We start from the raw sequence: 14276 nt of genomic DNA on the forward strand, positions 1-14276 counted from the left end.
ATGGTGGCCTTAGCGTACGGGTGATCGTCGGGGACTTTTGGTATGTTGTTATTAATGTTACTAAGATTTTATATACCAAATTTCAGCTTGTTATGAATTATGGTTCCCTTATTTCGTGAAAACTTTCATTGTCCGCCATTTTTCAATATGGCGGACTTAGCGTACGGGTGTTCGCCGTTGACTTTTTGTATTGTTTTTAATGTTACTAAGATTTTATAAACCAAATTTCAGCTTGTTATGAATTATGGTTTACTTATTTCGTGAAAACTTTCATTGTCCGCCATTTTTCAATATGGCGGACTTAGCGTACGGGTGATCGTCGGGGACTTTTGGTATGTTGTTATTAATGTTACTAAGATTTAATATACCAAATTTCAGCTTGTTATGAATTAGTTCCTTTATTTCGAAAAAAATCGTTGAAAGTGAATGCACTAAATGTGAACTTGCAGGATTGACAGTAATATGTATGAACAAAATATAGTTGGGTTTTGAAGGTTCTAAGCTAAGAATACATTATAGAATGTGCTATAATATAGTATGACCTATATCTTGTGATATTTAAAGTTTTATTATGCCAAAGACTTACAAACCATATTTCTGCATGTAGGATAATTGATTACAGTCGGCAATAAAAAGCCACAAATTCGAAATATAATTATGGTTGGCAACTCTGTATCAATCACTTACTGCTCTAACAAGAAGAAAAAACCTGTTTTCGCTGCCGTCGAATTTTCAACCCTAAGTGAGGCGTTGGGGATGCAATGGAGTCCAATAGTGTGACGTCAGAGCAGACGACGCGCTGGAACTGAGTCTAAACAAATCAAAACGTGCTTTCCTTCCTATCAAATCAATGTTATTTTCGTTCGGAAGGGGTACCTTTAATTATTGTGACAGCAGTTAAGAAACAAAATTGTGATGTGTATCGTACATCAATGTAAAGATGAGATTTCAGACGATACGTCTATAGTATATAACATATACCTTACAGATGAGAATAGAATGTAAATAATAAATGGAGTAGGAAATCGAGTAAAGCGAATGCTCCAAAAGAAATCTTAGCCAATGGCCGTTGTCGGTTCAATTGCCTCAGGCTGCTGGTTTCCCACGGTTTCCCATCATCCATAGCGGTAGCGTGGCCGACTTGATATCGGGTGAGCTTCGGGTCGGCTTCGGCTGTGTTCGGAAGTGGAATGTTTTGAAAATGCATGATTTTCTTACTCAGGTTATTCTTTACCTTATCCTCTGTAAGGTATGTGTGATATATAGTCGTATTCTCTGAAATCTCATCTTTACATTGATGTACGATACGCATCATAATATTGTTTCATAACTGCTGTCACAATAATTAAAGCTACCCCTTCCGAAGGAAAATAGCATTGAATTGGATAGGAATAAAACACGTTTTTTCGTTGTGTAGACTCAAATCCTGGTTTGTCGTCTGCTGTGATGTCACAACTAATGGAGTCCATAAGCAACTTATCATATAATCTTGCCCCTGCGTTGCCAAAACGTTGTCCAAAAACGTTCTTCAACACGTCTTCGTCGCATTTATTCAATGCCAAGCGTTCGTATCACCATGAAGAGTAAATCCTAGGGCAACGAAATCAGATGCGTAATATTTAACGTTGCTGAATATTTTCACAACAAAGTAAGGGAGGGAAGTCCGAATTAATTTCAACACGGGACACAAGTGAAGAGGAACATTTTCGTATGAGGTGACTGCGAGAGGAACAAACAAGTGACTGTACATTTTGGTTCGCGAGTTGGCCGCGGCGTATCTCTTCTTGGTACGACTGCAGTAAAAATGCAACAGATTTTGCAGAGTTGCACCTACAGCTGTGGTAAAGATTGATTGATTGATTTATTTACTTTATTTTATTTCGCTTTTGTGCTACTTTCGGCTAATTTGCTAAAGTGGGATGAATGATGAAATTGATGAATGGACACTCACAAACATCCATGGTCAGGTCGAGATTCGAACCCGGGACCCCTGGCGTCGTAATGCGATGTGCTAACCACTCCGCCATAGGGGCCTGCTAGCTGCGGTAAAGGCTTGTTTCTTCTACCATAGCCCGCTACGATCCTTCCAGCCTCGTCACTCGACCAGTTTGCATGTTATTCCAAGAACTTACAATTTTTGCCGCTACTCACCCAATGGCGCTGATATCCGACTGGTCTGCTTCTACCAAGACGCTTCTTAAAGGATGTGAACTTTAGGATTAATCGATTGATTAAGTTGGTGATTTAAGTCAACTTTGTGCACAGTAAGGCACTAATCGGGACTGGACCTACAGTTTAAGGTGAAATCCGAACCACTATCTGCCTCCACCGGGATCGAACCCGGGAACCTTTGATTACAAGGCAACGACGCTACCACTGCGCCATCGGGGGAACTTTACGATTGAGAGGCTTGAGATTTAAGAAACAAATCCTAGGTTAACAGGACTATTCTTTCCTGATAATAGCATGGATGCACTTTGCATCGTTTCGCCACTACTTTGGAACTACTCTTTATAATAGCTATATTTACGGATGTTCTTTTTTTTAACATGTATTAATAGAGGTTTAACTTTGTCACTTTGTAACAATATTAAGCGTAACTTCGAAAATACATTAAGACAACAATTAAACATTCACTCACTACCAGCACAAATGCACACAGGTGCACGCAAAGTCCGCTCAGCGCCAGCCGGGATTGAGCTCCTCTAGCGGAGAAATTAGGAGTTTCAGCAAGCACAGAAAATCGTGTTTGTGAGGGCGAAAGTATCGAGGCTAGAAGGATCGTAGTGGGATATCGTTCTAATCGTATGCAACCATACACATCAGCGTATTGCAGGTTGCCTGCACATAAGGATGAAAATCATAGAGAAAGACAGAAGCAAATGAAGAAATGGAAGAGCATGTACAACTTCCACACCTCTTTTCTAGAAATACGAAGGCACTCGAGATTTTTTTTCTTTAAGTCCACCTTATGCACAGATAGGCTAATCGGGACTGGACCTAGTTTTAAGTGTAAAATATCGTTATGTTTTTGTTTATGTTTTTGTTGAAAAATGGCGGTGTTCATTATGGAAGTTGTAAGTTGAGATGTTTGATAGTAAATCTATTATTATATGTTAATTAGTGGTCTGTTCATGTTTCAAGTAATGATATGTGTAAAACACGTGCACGTGCTGTGTGCATTCACAGCAGTTTCCAATGTTGCATTCTTTTCCCGGGAATAAGCAAATCGTCTTGATAAGGTGGTAACAGAAGATCGAACATCCTAAGTCAATCACCTATGAGGAGAACTGTACAACAGATGTTCCGAAAGGGAATCAAAATTAGATATATTTCACATGGCTATTGGGACATTCAAAAAAGCTATTCAAACGATGGAAGAATAAATGTCAACCATGTAAATATGCACGTATTTTTTATAAATCTATATTTCTTTCGTAGTTTATAAATAAAACAAATAAATATTACTGTAAATTGTTGCTGTTAGATTTATAAATTAATAAAAAGGGATTGTAAAATTATGCTAATATTAATTAATAATTTACCGAATGTTTTGTTTTAAATATCAACTCATTCAAATACTCAGAACGAATGAGGACCTCAGTTCAAAAATGAAGTTTTATTTCAATGCACTATAGTTCAAAATGTAATAAAGACAAGCCCCTAGATTATGTTATATCTTCCATCCTTGAATTTTACTGTGTTTATATCAATTTCATATTTCATGTAAATTTTAATGCATTATGTAAGTATCTATTTATATTTTGCTTTGTCCGTGGTGGTTCAGCTCTGAAACATTGAGTGTAAAGAAATTATTTGTGCATTGTAATATTTGAAATTTTGTGTTTATGTAGGCAATTCTTGTGTTGGATAGTTACGTCTGAAATTTTGTTACTCATTCAATCATACTTGTATTATTATTTTAATGTATTTGTTTTTAGTAACTATAATTTCTTTTGTGTACATTTACAATGTACTTTAGGTCTGGCATACTTCATGTTTATCAGAAAATATTGAACACTATAATTGGGCGTTCGCCTGTTGTGTTGAAATAAATAAATGACATAATTTAAACATTGAAGGATATCCTCAATTGTCTTTTGAAATATTTGGGAAGATACTCTAACTCTAGATGGTAATCTCGCATGTCTTACCAAGCTTAATGCTAAAATATTTTTCAAAACTGCTAAAGAGATAGGTTTGGAAGTAAACAAAGATAAAACTAAATAACAGTTGGGCTGAAAAGTTCGTAGGCTAACATAGTAAGAAATATTTTTTGACAAAATTCGATTTTATTGTTCAATATAGTTGCCTTTGAGGGCGATACAACGATTATAGCGGTCATACAATTTTTCGATGCCATTTTTATAGTACGATTTCTCTTTAGCCTCAAAATAGGCCTCAGTTTCGGCGATTGCCTCTTCATCAGTGCTAAATTTCTTTCCAGCGAGCATTCTTTTAAGGTCTGCAAACAGGAAAAAGTCACTGGGGGCCAGATCTGGAGAATATGGTGGATGGGGATGAAATTCGTAGTCTAATTCATATAATTTTGTCATCGTTTTCGTTGATTTGTAACACGGTGCATTGTCTTGATGAAACAGCACTTTTTTCTTCTTCAAATGGGGCCGTTTTTTCGTGATTTCATCCTTTAAACGCTCCAACAACGCTATGTAATAATCGCTGTTGATGGTCTGGCCCTTTTTGAGGTAATCGATGGATATAATACCATGCGCATCCCAGAATACTGATGCCATAACCTTGCCAGCCGACTGTTGCGTCTTTCCACGCTTTGGATTCGGTTCATCACGTGCAGTCCACTCGGCTGACTGTCGATTGGACTCTGGAGTGTAGTTATGGAGCCATGTTTCATCCATTGTAATATATCGACGGAAAAATTCGTGTTTATTACGGTTGAATATCGCTAAACATTGCTCCGAATCATCAAAACGTTGTTGATTTTGATCGATTGTGAGCACGCGCGGCACCCATTTTGCACACAGCTTTCGCATGTTCAAATATTCATGCACAATATGTCCAACACGTTCCTTTGATATTTTTAAAGTCTCAGCTATCTCGATCAACTTCACTTTACGATCATTTAAAATTATTTTGTGGACTTTTTTGATGTTTTCGTCGGTAACAGCCTCTTTGGGGCGTCCACTGCGTGCATCGTCTTCGATGCTCATTTCGCCTCGTTTAAATTTAGGAAACCACTTCTCAACGGTTGATTTTCCTGGTGCAGAGTCCGAATAATGTTTATCAAGCCAAGCCTTGGCTTCAACAGTATTTTTTTTCGCCAAAAAGCAATGCTTTATTAACACACGAAATTCTTTTTTATCCATTTTTTCACAATAACAAAAGCTGCTTCACTCACAATGCTATATCTCACGAACTAATTATCCGGCAGCTGTGAAATTTATACACGTATCTTTTGAAGGTTAGTACTAAGTAAAAATCACATGGATTTAATTCTAGTAACGCCATCTATGAGTCAGCCTATGAACTTTTCAGCCCAACTGTTACATGCTTACAGGCCGAAACCAAGTGTTAGGTAATAATCAAAATCTAATTATTGATAACAAATCGTTTGAACCAGTTTCCAAATTCAAATACTCAGGAGTAATATTAACAAATGAAAATTATATTAAAGAGGAAATAAAAAGAAGGCTTAATTCAGGAAATGCATGTTACTTCTCTCTTCATAAACTTTTGTCTTCTCGTTTAATATCTAAGAAATTAAAAGTTAAAATATACAAAACGGTAATTTTGCCTGTAGTATTATATGGGTGTGAAACTTGGTCCCTTACATTGAAAGAGGAACATAAATTGAGAGTATTTGAAAATAAGATCCTTAGGAAAATATTTGGACCTAAAAGGGATGAGGAGACAGATGAGTGGAGAAGGTTACATAATTTATATTCATGTCCAGATATTATTAGAATAATTAAATCAAGAAGACTTAGGTGGGCAGGCCATGTGGCACGAATGGGAGAGGAAAGAGGAGTTTACAGGATTCTTGTTGGGAAACCTGATGGTAAGAGACCTGTAGGAAGGCCAAGACGAAGATGGAGGGACAACGTTGAGATGGATTTAAAGGAAATAGGTAGGGATGGAAAAGAGTATATAGATCTTGCTCAAGATAGGGACAGATGGAAGGCCTGTGTTGCTGCAGCCATGAACCTTCGGGTTTAAGAAGGCTAGAGAGTTAGTTAGTTTCTTACCAAGCCCCATGGCATATTCATAACGAGCAATTGCTTAGCCTGATTGTCTAATGCTATTTGTGCATACACGACAGATACGAACGACTCTGTGCTTCCACCTAGTATCGAACCCGGGACCCCTTGATTAAAAGGCAACGAAGTTACCACCACTCCATCGGGGAGGGAAGGTAAATTTTTGCAATGGTAAAATGAACTTGATCAAACCAACATCAGTTTTGAATACTTAAAGACAAACTTTTCTTATGTTGTTTCGCATTTCTGGCGCTTTTGGTTCATCTCGATGATGGGATGAAAGGTGATAGAATGAAGTGTATGAAGGGATGATCACAAATACAGAGGTTGTTCGCTTTATATCCGACCATTTTAGATTCGGTGCTGCCACCCGGCGTATCATGCTGGAACTATGGGTCTGCTGGCGGGAGCAGTGTTGTGTCTGACCTTGTAGGTGCGTGAGTGTTGGTAGTGAATGTTATCAAATGGCGCCGAAAATCAACCGGTATTGGGAGGGTTACGTAATGGCCCTTTTCCATGCTAAGTTTTCATACGTACGCATTGTGAAACAGTGTCGGGAGAATGGGTTAACACTCGGGGTGTCTACTGCGAAAGCAATTGTGGCTCGTTACACACAACAGGCTCTCCTTGCGATACATTTACCCACGAAAACCACCAGGAGAAGGGCTGCAAGCAAAGTGTCACCCGTAGTGCTAAGGGAGATCCGTCGATTGGCGTGCCAAGAAAATCCCCCGACTCAACGTGATATGGCCCACAGATTTCTCGCACCGTCAACTGTGAACAAAACAATTCGCAAGCGCCTCAGGTTGAAGTGTGTCCGGAAGGCCCGTGTACACCACCTTCTACCACGTCACATTGCCGAATGTAAGACGAACTGCAGGAAACTGTATGAAAGGTACCTGGCGCTTTCCAAATGGAAGAAAGTTGTCACAATGGATGAATCATATGTCCATCTCACTGCTGGTGGTCACATTCGGGCGATCACATACCGTGACATTGACGGCAAGGGGCGCAGCAACTTTGTTCGTCAGTGCAGGGAAAGTTTCCCTCCCTCGTAGCTTTATGGTTGTCACGGAATTCGGATATGAGGGTAAGTTGATGATACGCAAGGTGGACAAAAACGTGAAGGTGAATGCCGGATACTTCCAAGACTCCATTCTGACACCTATCTATTGGAGAGACATCCAACAATTGTATGGAATGGACGCGAACCAGGTGATGATCCATATGGACAAGGCTTCGAGTCATACCGCCAGAACATCACTACGTTTTTATCAGGAAATGGCAGAGGAATTAGGAATTCGTGTCATTCCGTTTGAAGACATTCCTCTGAAAAGCCCAGATGCCAGTCCAATGGATTTTTGCGCATTTGGACTGTTGAAACGACGTCTTCAACATCGCCGCTCGCGCACCCTGGATGGTCCATGGAAAACTTGCAGGGAGGAGTGGGACAGAATTCCCATGCCTGTCCTGCGCCGGAGCTTACTGCATGCAATGGAAACTGCGATGCCGGGCGATAGTCCACAATGCTGGGGGTCCAATAGAACATGATCGGTGGTATCTCTTAAGGTGAGTACCCGTCAAAAATGGTCGGATATAAAGGGAACAACTTTACTGTACATAACGACGACACAACTAAAGTCCGCAGAGGATTTTCTTGACAGTGGGTTGATAGTGGAGCGTATTTGCTTACTTATTTATTATTTTTATTTATTATTACCTTCAACAGAGGTATATCCTCCAATGACAGAAGGCGTACATAATTATAATATTAATAATAATGAATAGCAATTACAAAATTACAATACAACTACAATTACAATAGATACCATCAGAGGCGCAACCACGAATTCTTGTCTGAGGGGGCAAGTACCAGGATGAACGTACCAATAATAATAATAACAATAATAATGGCATTATTATTATTATTATTATTACTAGTGGTGGTGGTAGTAGTAGTAGTAGTATCAAAGACGTTATTATCCTCATAAATTACGCAAAAGGGAGTAGAAGTCGGCTTTAAAGCATTTGATTGGAACAAACGATTTGAAATATTTTCTCATGTCGTTCAATTTCACATGAGCTAATAATGGAAAACAAGCGACAAATTGTATTTTTGAATGGCAGAAAATGAATGATAAATGCATTCCAAAGATAATTATTTTCGTACATGTAACATGTATAACTTCCATGTAGGATGTTTTAAACATATGGAACACGGAGCGACATAAAATAAGAAAATACACATGCAACATGCTAACACTAAATTGTGTACGTATTCAAAGTTTATTCTATACAACACATATGATTTAAGTACATTACAGAAAATAATCAAATTGCGAGCGAAGCCAGCAAGAAAATTTTTAGATTCAATTTTTGAAACTTAAAACAATATTTATTTGACAGGGTGCAAATAATTTCATGGGGCGCAATGTCATTCTCTCTTTTACAATGTATTTCATTTAGACCATTCGGCGTCCGCCGCCCCCTAGCTACGGCTCTGAACTTGACGAGACTGAGAAATGCAGGCATTGCGAGCGAAGTGAGCAAGAACATTTTACGAAATGCATTTTTATTTGCATAAAATTTGAAATTGAGGGAGGCAATTGCTCCTCGGTGCCCCCATGCAAGTGCCCTTAGCCGTCAACGTTTGCCCACCTTGCACCCCTAGAATTGACTTTAGTCGAAGGTTGGGGAGGGGGCAATGCCCCGCTGTGGTTGCGCCACTTGATACCATATGTAATACAGTCACAAATTATACTCATTACATACGTGTAAGTATAGACATACGAACAGTTTATAATTAGGATAAAGAAAAATATTAAAAATCGTATAATATTTAGTATAAATAGTTATTATGTATTAACTATCACATGTTCGTACTTTCAGAACTGACTCTAATGTGTGTTTTTTTTAAGTCAAGAATGGCATTGAAAAATCTATGAAATAGTTATTAATCATAATTTCATTATACATGTCACAAATATTCAGCGAATATCACCTAACTGTGACGACGTGAGTGAATGATGATGAAGGGACATATCCAGACCGGGAGTTGAACTTGTATCCTTTTGTGGCGAAATCGCGCTCCTACGAGGCGACTAGGAGGAGGATCCATCTTCAACCATTCAGACTGACATTCTTGACTTGACTTAAGCGTATGCGAGCAATCGAAAGTCTTCCGTCGGGAAATGATTCCGGCGTTGTTTGTCCCGCAATTAGGGACGAGTGGGGCCCACCCACGCAGGGACAGCGGAGGGAAACGCTTAATTAGAGGCGGACCATAAATAACGGGAAGCATCCCCCGTTCGTCTATTAATCTCTCCCGTGGCTAATTAGGCAGACCGTAATTTCAGAGACAGCCCCAGTTCCATAAGAGGATTCTCCTCACGAGCATGTATACACACGTCAACAAATAAGTACAGTCCGTGACAAAAAAATAGTACCAGTGCGTTTGTGCTCTGCTATGAACTATGTGATCTTCCGGCAATTGGACGATATAGAAAACAATTGATTTTGTTCTGAGCCTGTGAACCGGACCAGAGCAAGGGTGGAACCGTGGTCGCATACAGGGTGGATAATAATTATGATTATTATTAAATCGCCCTCCTCCGTGGCCGTGTGGTCTAAGGCGCTGTGATTTGGACTCCGACTGAGGGACGGCATGGGTTCGAGTCCGCCTGGGTTCAGTCTCTGGGTTCTCGGCCTGTGTATAGGACCGGTGGGAAACCACCATGGTGAGGAAATTGGGAAACTACGAGAGAGGAGTGTAACCTGGTCTGAGGATCCGACGTGCTGACCCCACGGCACCACATTAGCGGGTGAAGAACCCACACCTCCAGGTAGGATTGTGGGAGGGAGACTGGCAGTCGGGAGATAGGTCAAGGCCCTTCGAGGGCTGTCGAGAGTGGGTTATTGTTATTATTAAATAACGCTAAACATGCAATTTTTAAGAGGGGTGCTATTTTTTTGTGACGGACTGTACATCGACATACACACACTAGCAGAATTATTCGAACAGACAAGGATTGCCGATAATGCTGCCAATAAATATCATGTGTAACTATTATACATTCTACTTATTTATTTAAAATAACAAAAAAAAACATGAAATTAAACTGGCTACTGGATTTGAAATACAAAATAATAATGTTCTTCCGGTTAGTTAATAAAGTAACAGTGTTTTCCAGATCCGACAAAAGTATTCAGACGCAACAAAACAAAATAATATCCATGCCTTCCGAGCATGGAATTAATTATTAATACTACTTTTAACGTGTTAGGCATTTTTCTCACCAGAATTTTTCGTGTAATTCAGGATAAAACTGCCAGTTCGGAGTGCAAGTGGTGACTCTTCCTGAAGACACTCATGTGCCAACTTCTCTTCGACCACGCTGTACTGCATTTTGCAGTACTCCTGCAACCACCTGTGCTAACCACCCCGCCACGGAGGCCAGCATGTGTGTTTGTGATTGGCCTTTCGTCAACTTTATCCTCATCACCTTTGATCCTCATCTTCGAGATTCAAAAGTGGCAGAAAAGCGAATTAAAGTAAAATGAAGGAAATCAATCAATAAATTTGCCTGTTCTTCTCGAAATCTTTTATTGGCTTGTTTATTTGAGTAGAGGTGTATGTATGCACTCGAGACGTTGGACGCTAACAGCGACTAAACCTGTTTGAAAACCCGAGAACATTTGTTTGAATCAAAGACAGCGTTCTACTTCATCGGCAGCATTGCCGCAATCTTCCTGAATTTTGCCCCCTCCTGTTATGGACGCCATCACAGGAAATATACCATTTTCCTCATAATCTATGAATGCGCTGACTGGTTACCTTAGCTAGTGTAATTTCCCGTTTACAATGTTCTCTTTATCGTATTGACAAACCGTGTATTCCACGCCTACGTGTTGAACATATCTGTGTTAAAACAATTGTCCGAAAACTGGATAACATATAGAAGATCACTTTGTGGATAAGTCTTTGGGCTCGATGCTAACGGGACTCGTCCTGGTTTGAGCCTCCTGGGGGAAACGTAACAACTTTTCTCCTGAGATATCAACCCGTGTATGAGACCGGTGGTCACCCACCATCGTGAGGAAATTGGGAAGCTCATTGCGTAACCCAGTCATGGAAATCTACGACGACGACTGAGAGTTCGTCGTGCTGACCACATATCACCCCGTAACTGGCTGGATGATCTTCCACGTCTGCTGAGGTACGTGGGAGTGAGACTGGCAGTCGGTAGGTAGGCCCTGGACCTCAAGGACTGCTGCGCCACGAGCTATTATTATTATTATTATTATTATTATTATTATTATTATTATTATTATTATTATTATTATTATTATTATTAGATATATAGAAGGTTCTATATGCTAATTTGTCCATCAGAAAAGTGATTGCCAGAGCTATTGTATTTTCAGGCTTGAAAACTTTCACCTAGATTGCTGAATTACCGGGAGAATTAGGTGATGTGATTGATCACTTGCGGGATTGCCTTTCCTACGCGTAACAGCAGGCGCTCGAAACAGCCAATGAGACGAATATGCTCTGGAAGTCTTGCCGCGCTCTTGTGCTATTGGTGGCCGCAATAACGCGGACTGTATTTCAGGTACCACTTACGGTTTTTCCGATCGTGCTGGCAACACTGGACCTGATGTCCACTTTTGTACACTTCAGGTGGAAGTTAAAGGGTGGACATAAAGTCTTGCAAAAAAAAGTCTGTTGTCGACGAATTCTTCATCTTTTCCTTTGCTTCTAATGTCCATCTTTCCTAAACTATTCCCTGCACGTCTCCATTTCACAAGCTTCAAAGATTCTCTCTATCTGTAATGCGTAAAGTCGAAAGAGAATTCCGTTTCCTTTGTCCACATGAGTGGACATTAGCTTTTGATCCGATTTCGACGCCGTGTGGTGAGTCGTGAACAGACAACTCGAAGCGCTAGGAGTTCTGTTCCACCAAACCAAGTAACACTCCTTTTCCTTGAATATGAGCTCATTTTACTTAATATTGTTTCAGTTTTGCATTTGCCATGAGTGAGTCTTTGCTTGGCTGTACAGCTAGGAAATTTGTAAACGATGATGGTCGTTTGCGGTGACGAATCCTCATGGGAAGCAATGAAGGCACTGTCTACCAACATATTATTTCCTTGTAGAGCCATGAGTAGATTTGCTGTTTTTAGGAGTTGTTGAAAAACAGGCTGAAAGTTCTACAACTTACATCTTGAAAAATACTTCTCGCTTTGTGTATTGTCGCCTTACCTGACTTGTCTGCGAAAAAATGAAAAAAAATAATAACATTTTTTAGGTGATTTAGTGATTCCATAACGGAGACAATAATTTACTTCTCACTGCAACTCGTTGGAAATGTAAGAACAGCACAGTTTGCAACACTGGCGCTGCTTTTAAGGAGGAGTTCTAGCTGGGGTGCCTTTTTAAAACCAATATGGTCACTTTCTTCATGAATAAGTGTACTTTTAAAGAAACGTTCGTAGGAGTAATATTCTGCTAATATTTATCTTTGCACTTACCCCTGGCATTATGACCCTCTCGACGTCAACAAATATGTCTTCCCAAGGTTCGGGGTCCACGGGGGCTGAATCTGGTATCAGCTGTCTAAGGTAGCCTGGCTTCACAGCAGGATACACCCTTCGCTGCCTGATGTTCTGTAGGTAGTCGGCGATGTAGTCCACCATCTCTTTACCTGTAAAAGATAGCATTGTTTAAAGACAAGCGTACAAGAGATTAAGCCTTTCTTAGCAATACAAGAACTATGAAATTAGGCGGGTGGCAAAAATTGCCACGTGGGAGCACGACCCCGTTTAGGAGAATGAAAGATCTCGTTGTTAGTCCTTGTTTTGATTTTTGATTTGATTTGATTTTCTGTTTTAAGTCTACTTTATACACAGAAAGGTTAATCGGGACTGGGCTTACAGTTTAAAGTGGGAATTGACATGGCATGAAATTCCCGTACAAGTACGGTAATGATCAAGATTCACTACTTCAGCTACGGTGGACAGTACTACAAACTCCCCACTCTCGCCTGCCATAGCCAATTTTTACATGGAGAACTTTGAACACGAAGCACTGCGCACAGCTCCGTTGAAACCCACCACCTTCTACAGATACGTCGACGACACCTTCGTCGTCTGACCGCACGGTAAAGAAACTCTTCAGCCATTCCTAGATCATCTAAACAATCAACACCCAAATATAAAGTTCACCATGGAGACTGAGAAGAACAACAGCCTGACGTTCCTGGATATTCTCATCAGACGCAAGCCAGACGGACCCTTGGGACACAGTGTATACACCGTGTTAAAAATGTAAACATAAACATTGGTGAGGTCTTGCCCGATCCCCCCGCAACTTCCGGTTTAGGCCAGTCCCCGTTGTTACCAGTGCAGATTCACCGGCATACGAAGTAAGAAATGGGTGCTTGTTTTCATCAGTTGTGCGACAATAGTCAAGAAAGGTATTTGTTAAAGTTCTACTATGAAGGAGTGGATGTCTAGAATCCGTCGGATGATCAACTGCAGAGCAGATTATTAAAATATGACGTGTCTTTGTGGCCGCCAGTTGTATAGCACACTACATACAAGTATCTCATGTACACGCACGACGAACTCAAAACGAAAGTTTAGATATATATTCAATTATTGCGTAAATGGAAAAGTGAGGGAAAGATAATTCTATAAAACTAGTGATATTATTATATTATAAAGTATGCTTAAGTGAATCTTTGCCAACTTTTCTCTGCAGAAGTAATGAAATGACACATAACAAATGCTAGTAAATATATGTGCTTTCAACTTCGCCTTTCCGCCTGAGGGATTTAGGGAAAACCTATGATATGGCATGCCACTTTCACTTGCATGAATTTACTTCAAGCAACAAGGGAGTTTTCAGACTGAAGCGACAAGGGATATCGGGATTTCGCGCAGAAGCATTCGATCTAAAGCAAACCATTCACCAGTCACGCTTGCGCAAATAACAGGCCGGGGCAATACAATGCACGGTATTGATAAAACGGCCCATTCCGA

At 40.1% G+C, this 14276-nt stretch overlaps 1 protein-coding gene across 2 annotated transcripts in view; it reads right to left on the bottom strand.

Moving 5' to 3' along the window:
* The window catches only part of Hdc (histidine decarboxylase), a 179753-nt gene that overhangs the window by 65501 nt on the left and 99976 nt on the right, over positions 1-14276 (bottom strand). For both annotated transcript variants that reach the window (XM_083142564.1, XM_083142563.1), the window contains exon 3: positions 12765-12937. In XM_083142564.1, the coding sequence (XP_082998690.1) occupies positions 12765-12937 (173 nt within the window). The remainder of the gene's footprint in view (positions 1-12764; positions 12938-14276) is intronic.

This window comes from Lepisma saccharinum, chromosome 21, assembly GCF_977018435.1.
Source record: "Lepisma saccharinum chromosome 21, izLepSacc3.1, whole genome shotgun sequence".
NCBI classification, from domain to species: Eukaryota; Metazoa; Arthropoda; class Insecta; order Zygentoma; family Lepismatidae; genus Lepisma; species Lepisma saccharinum.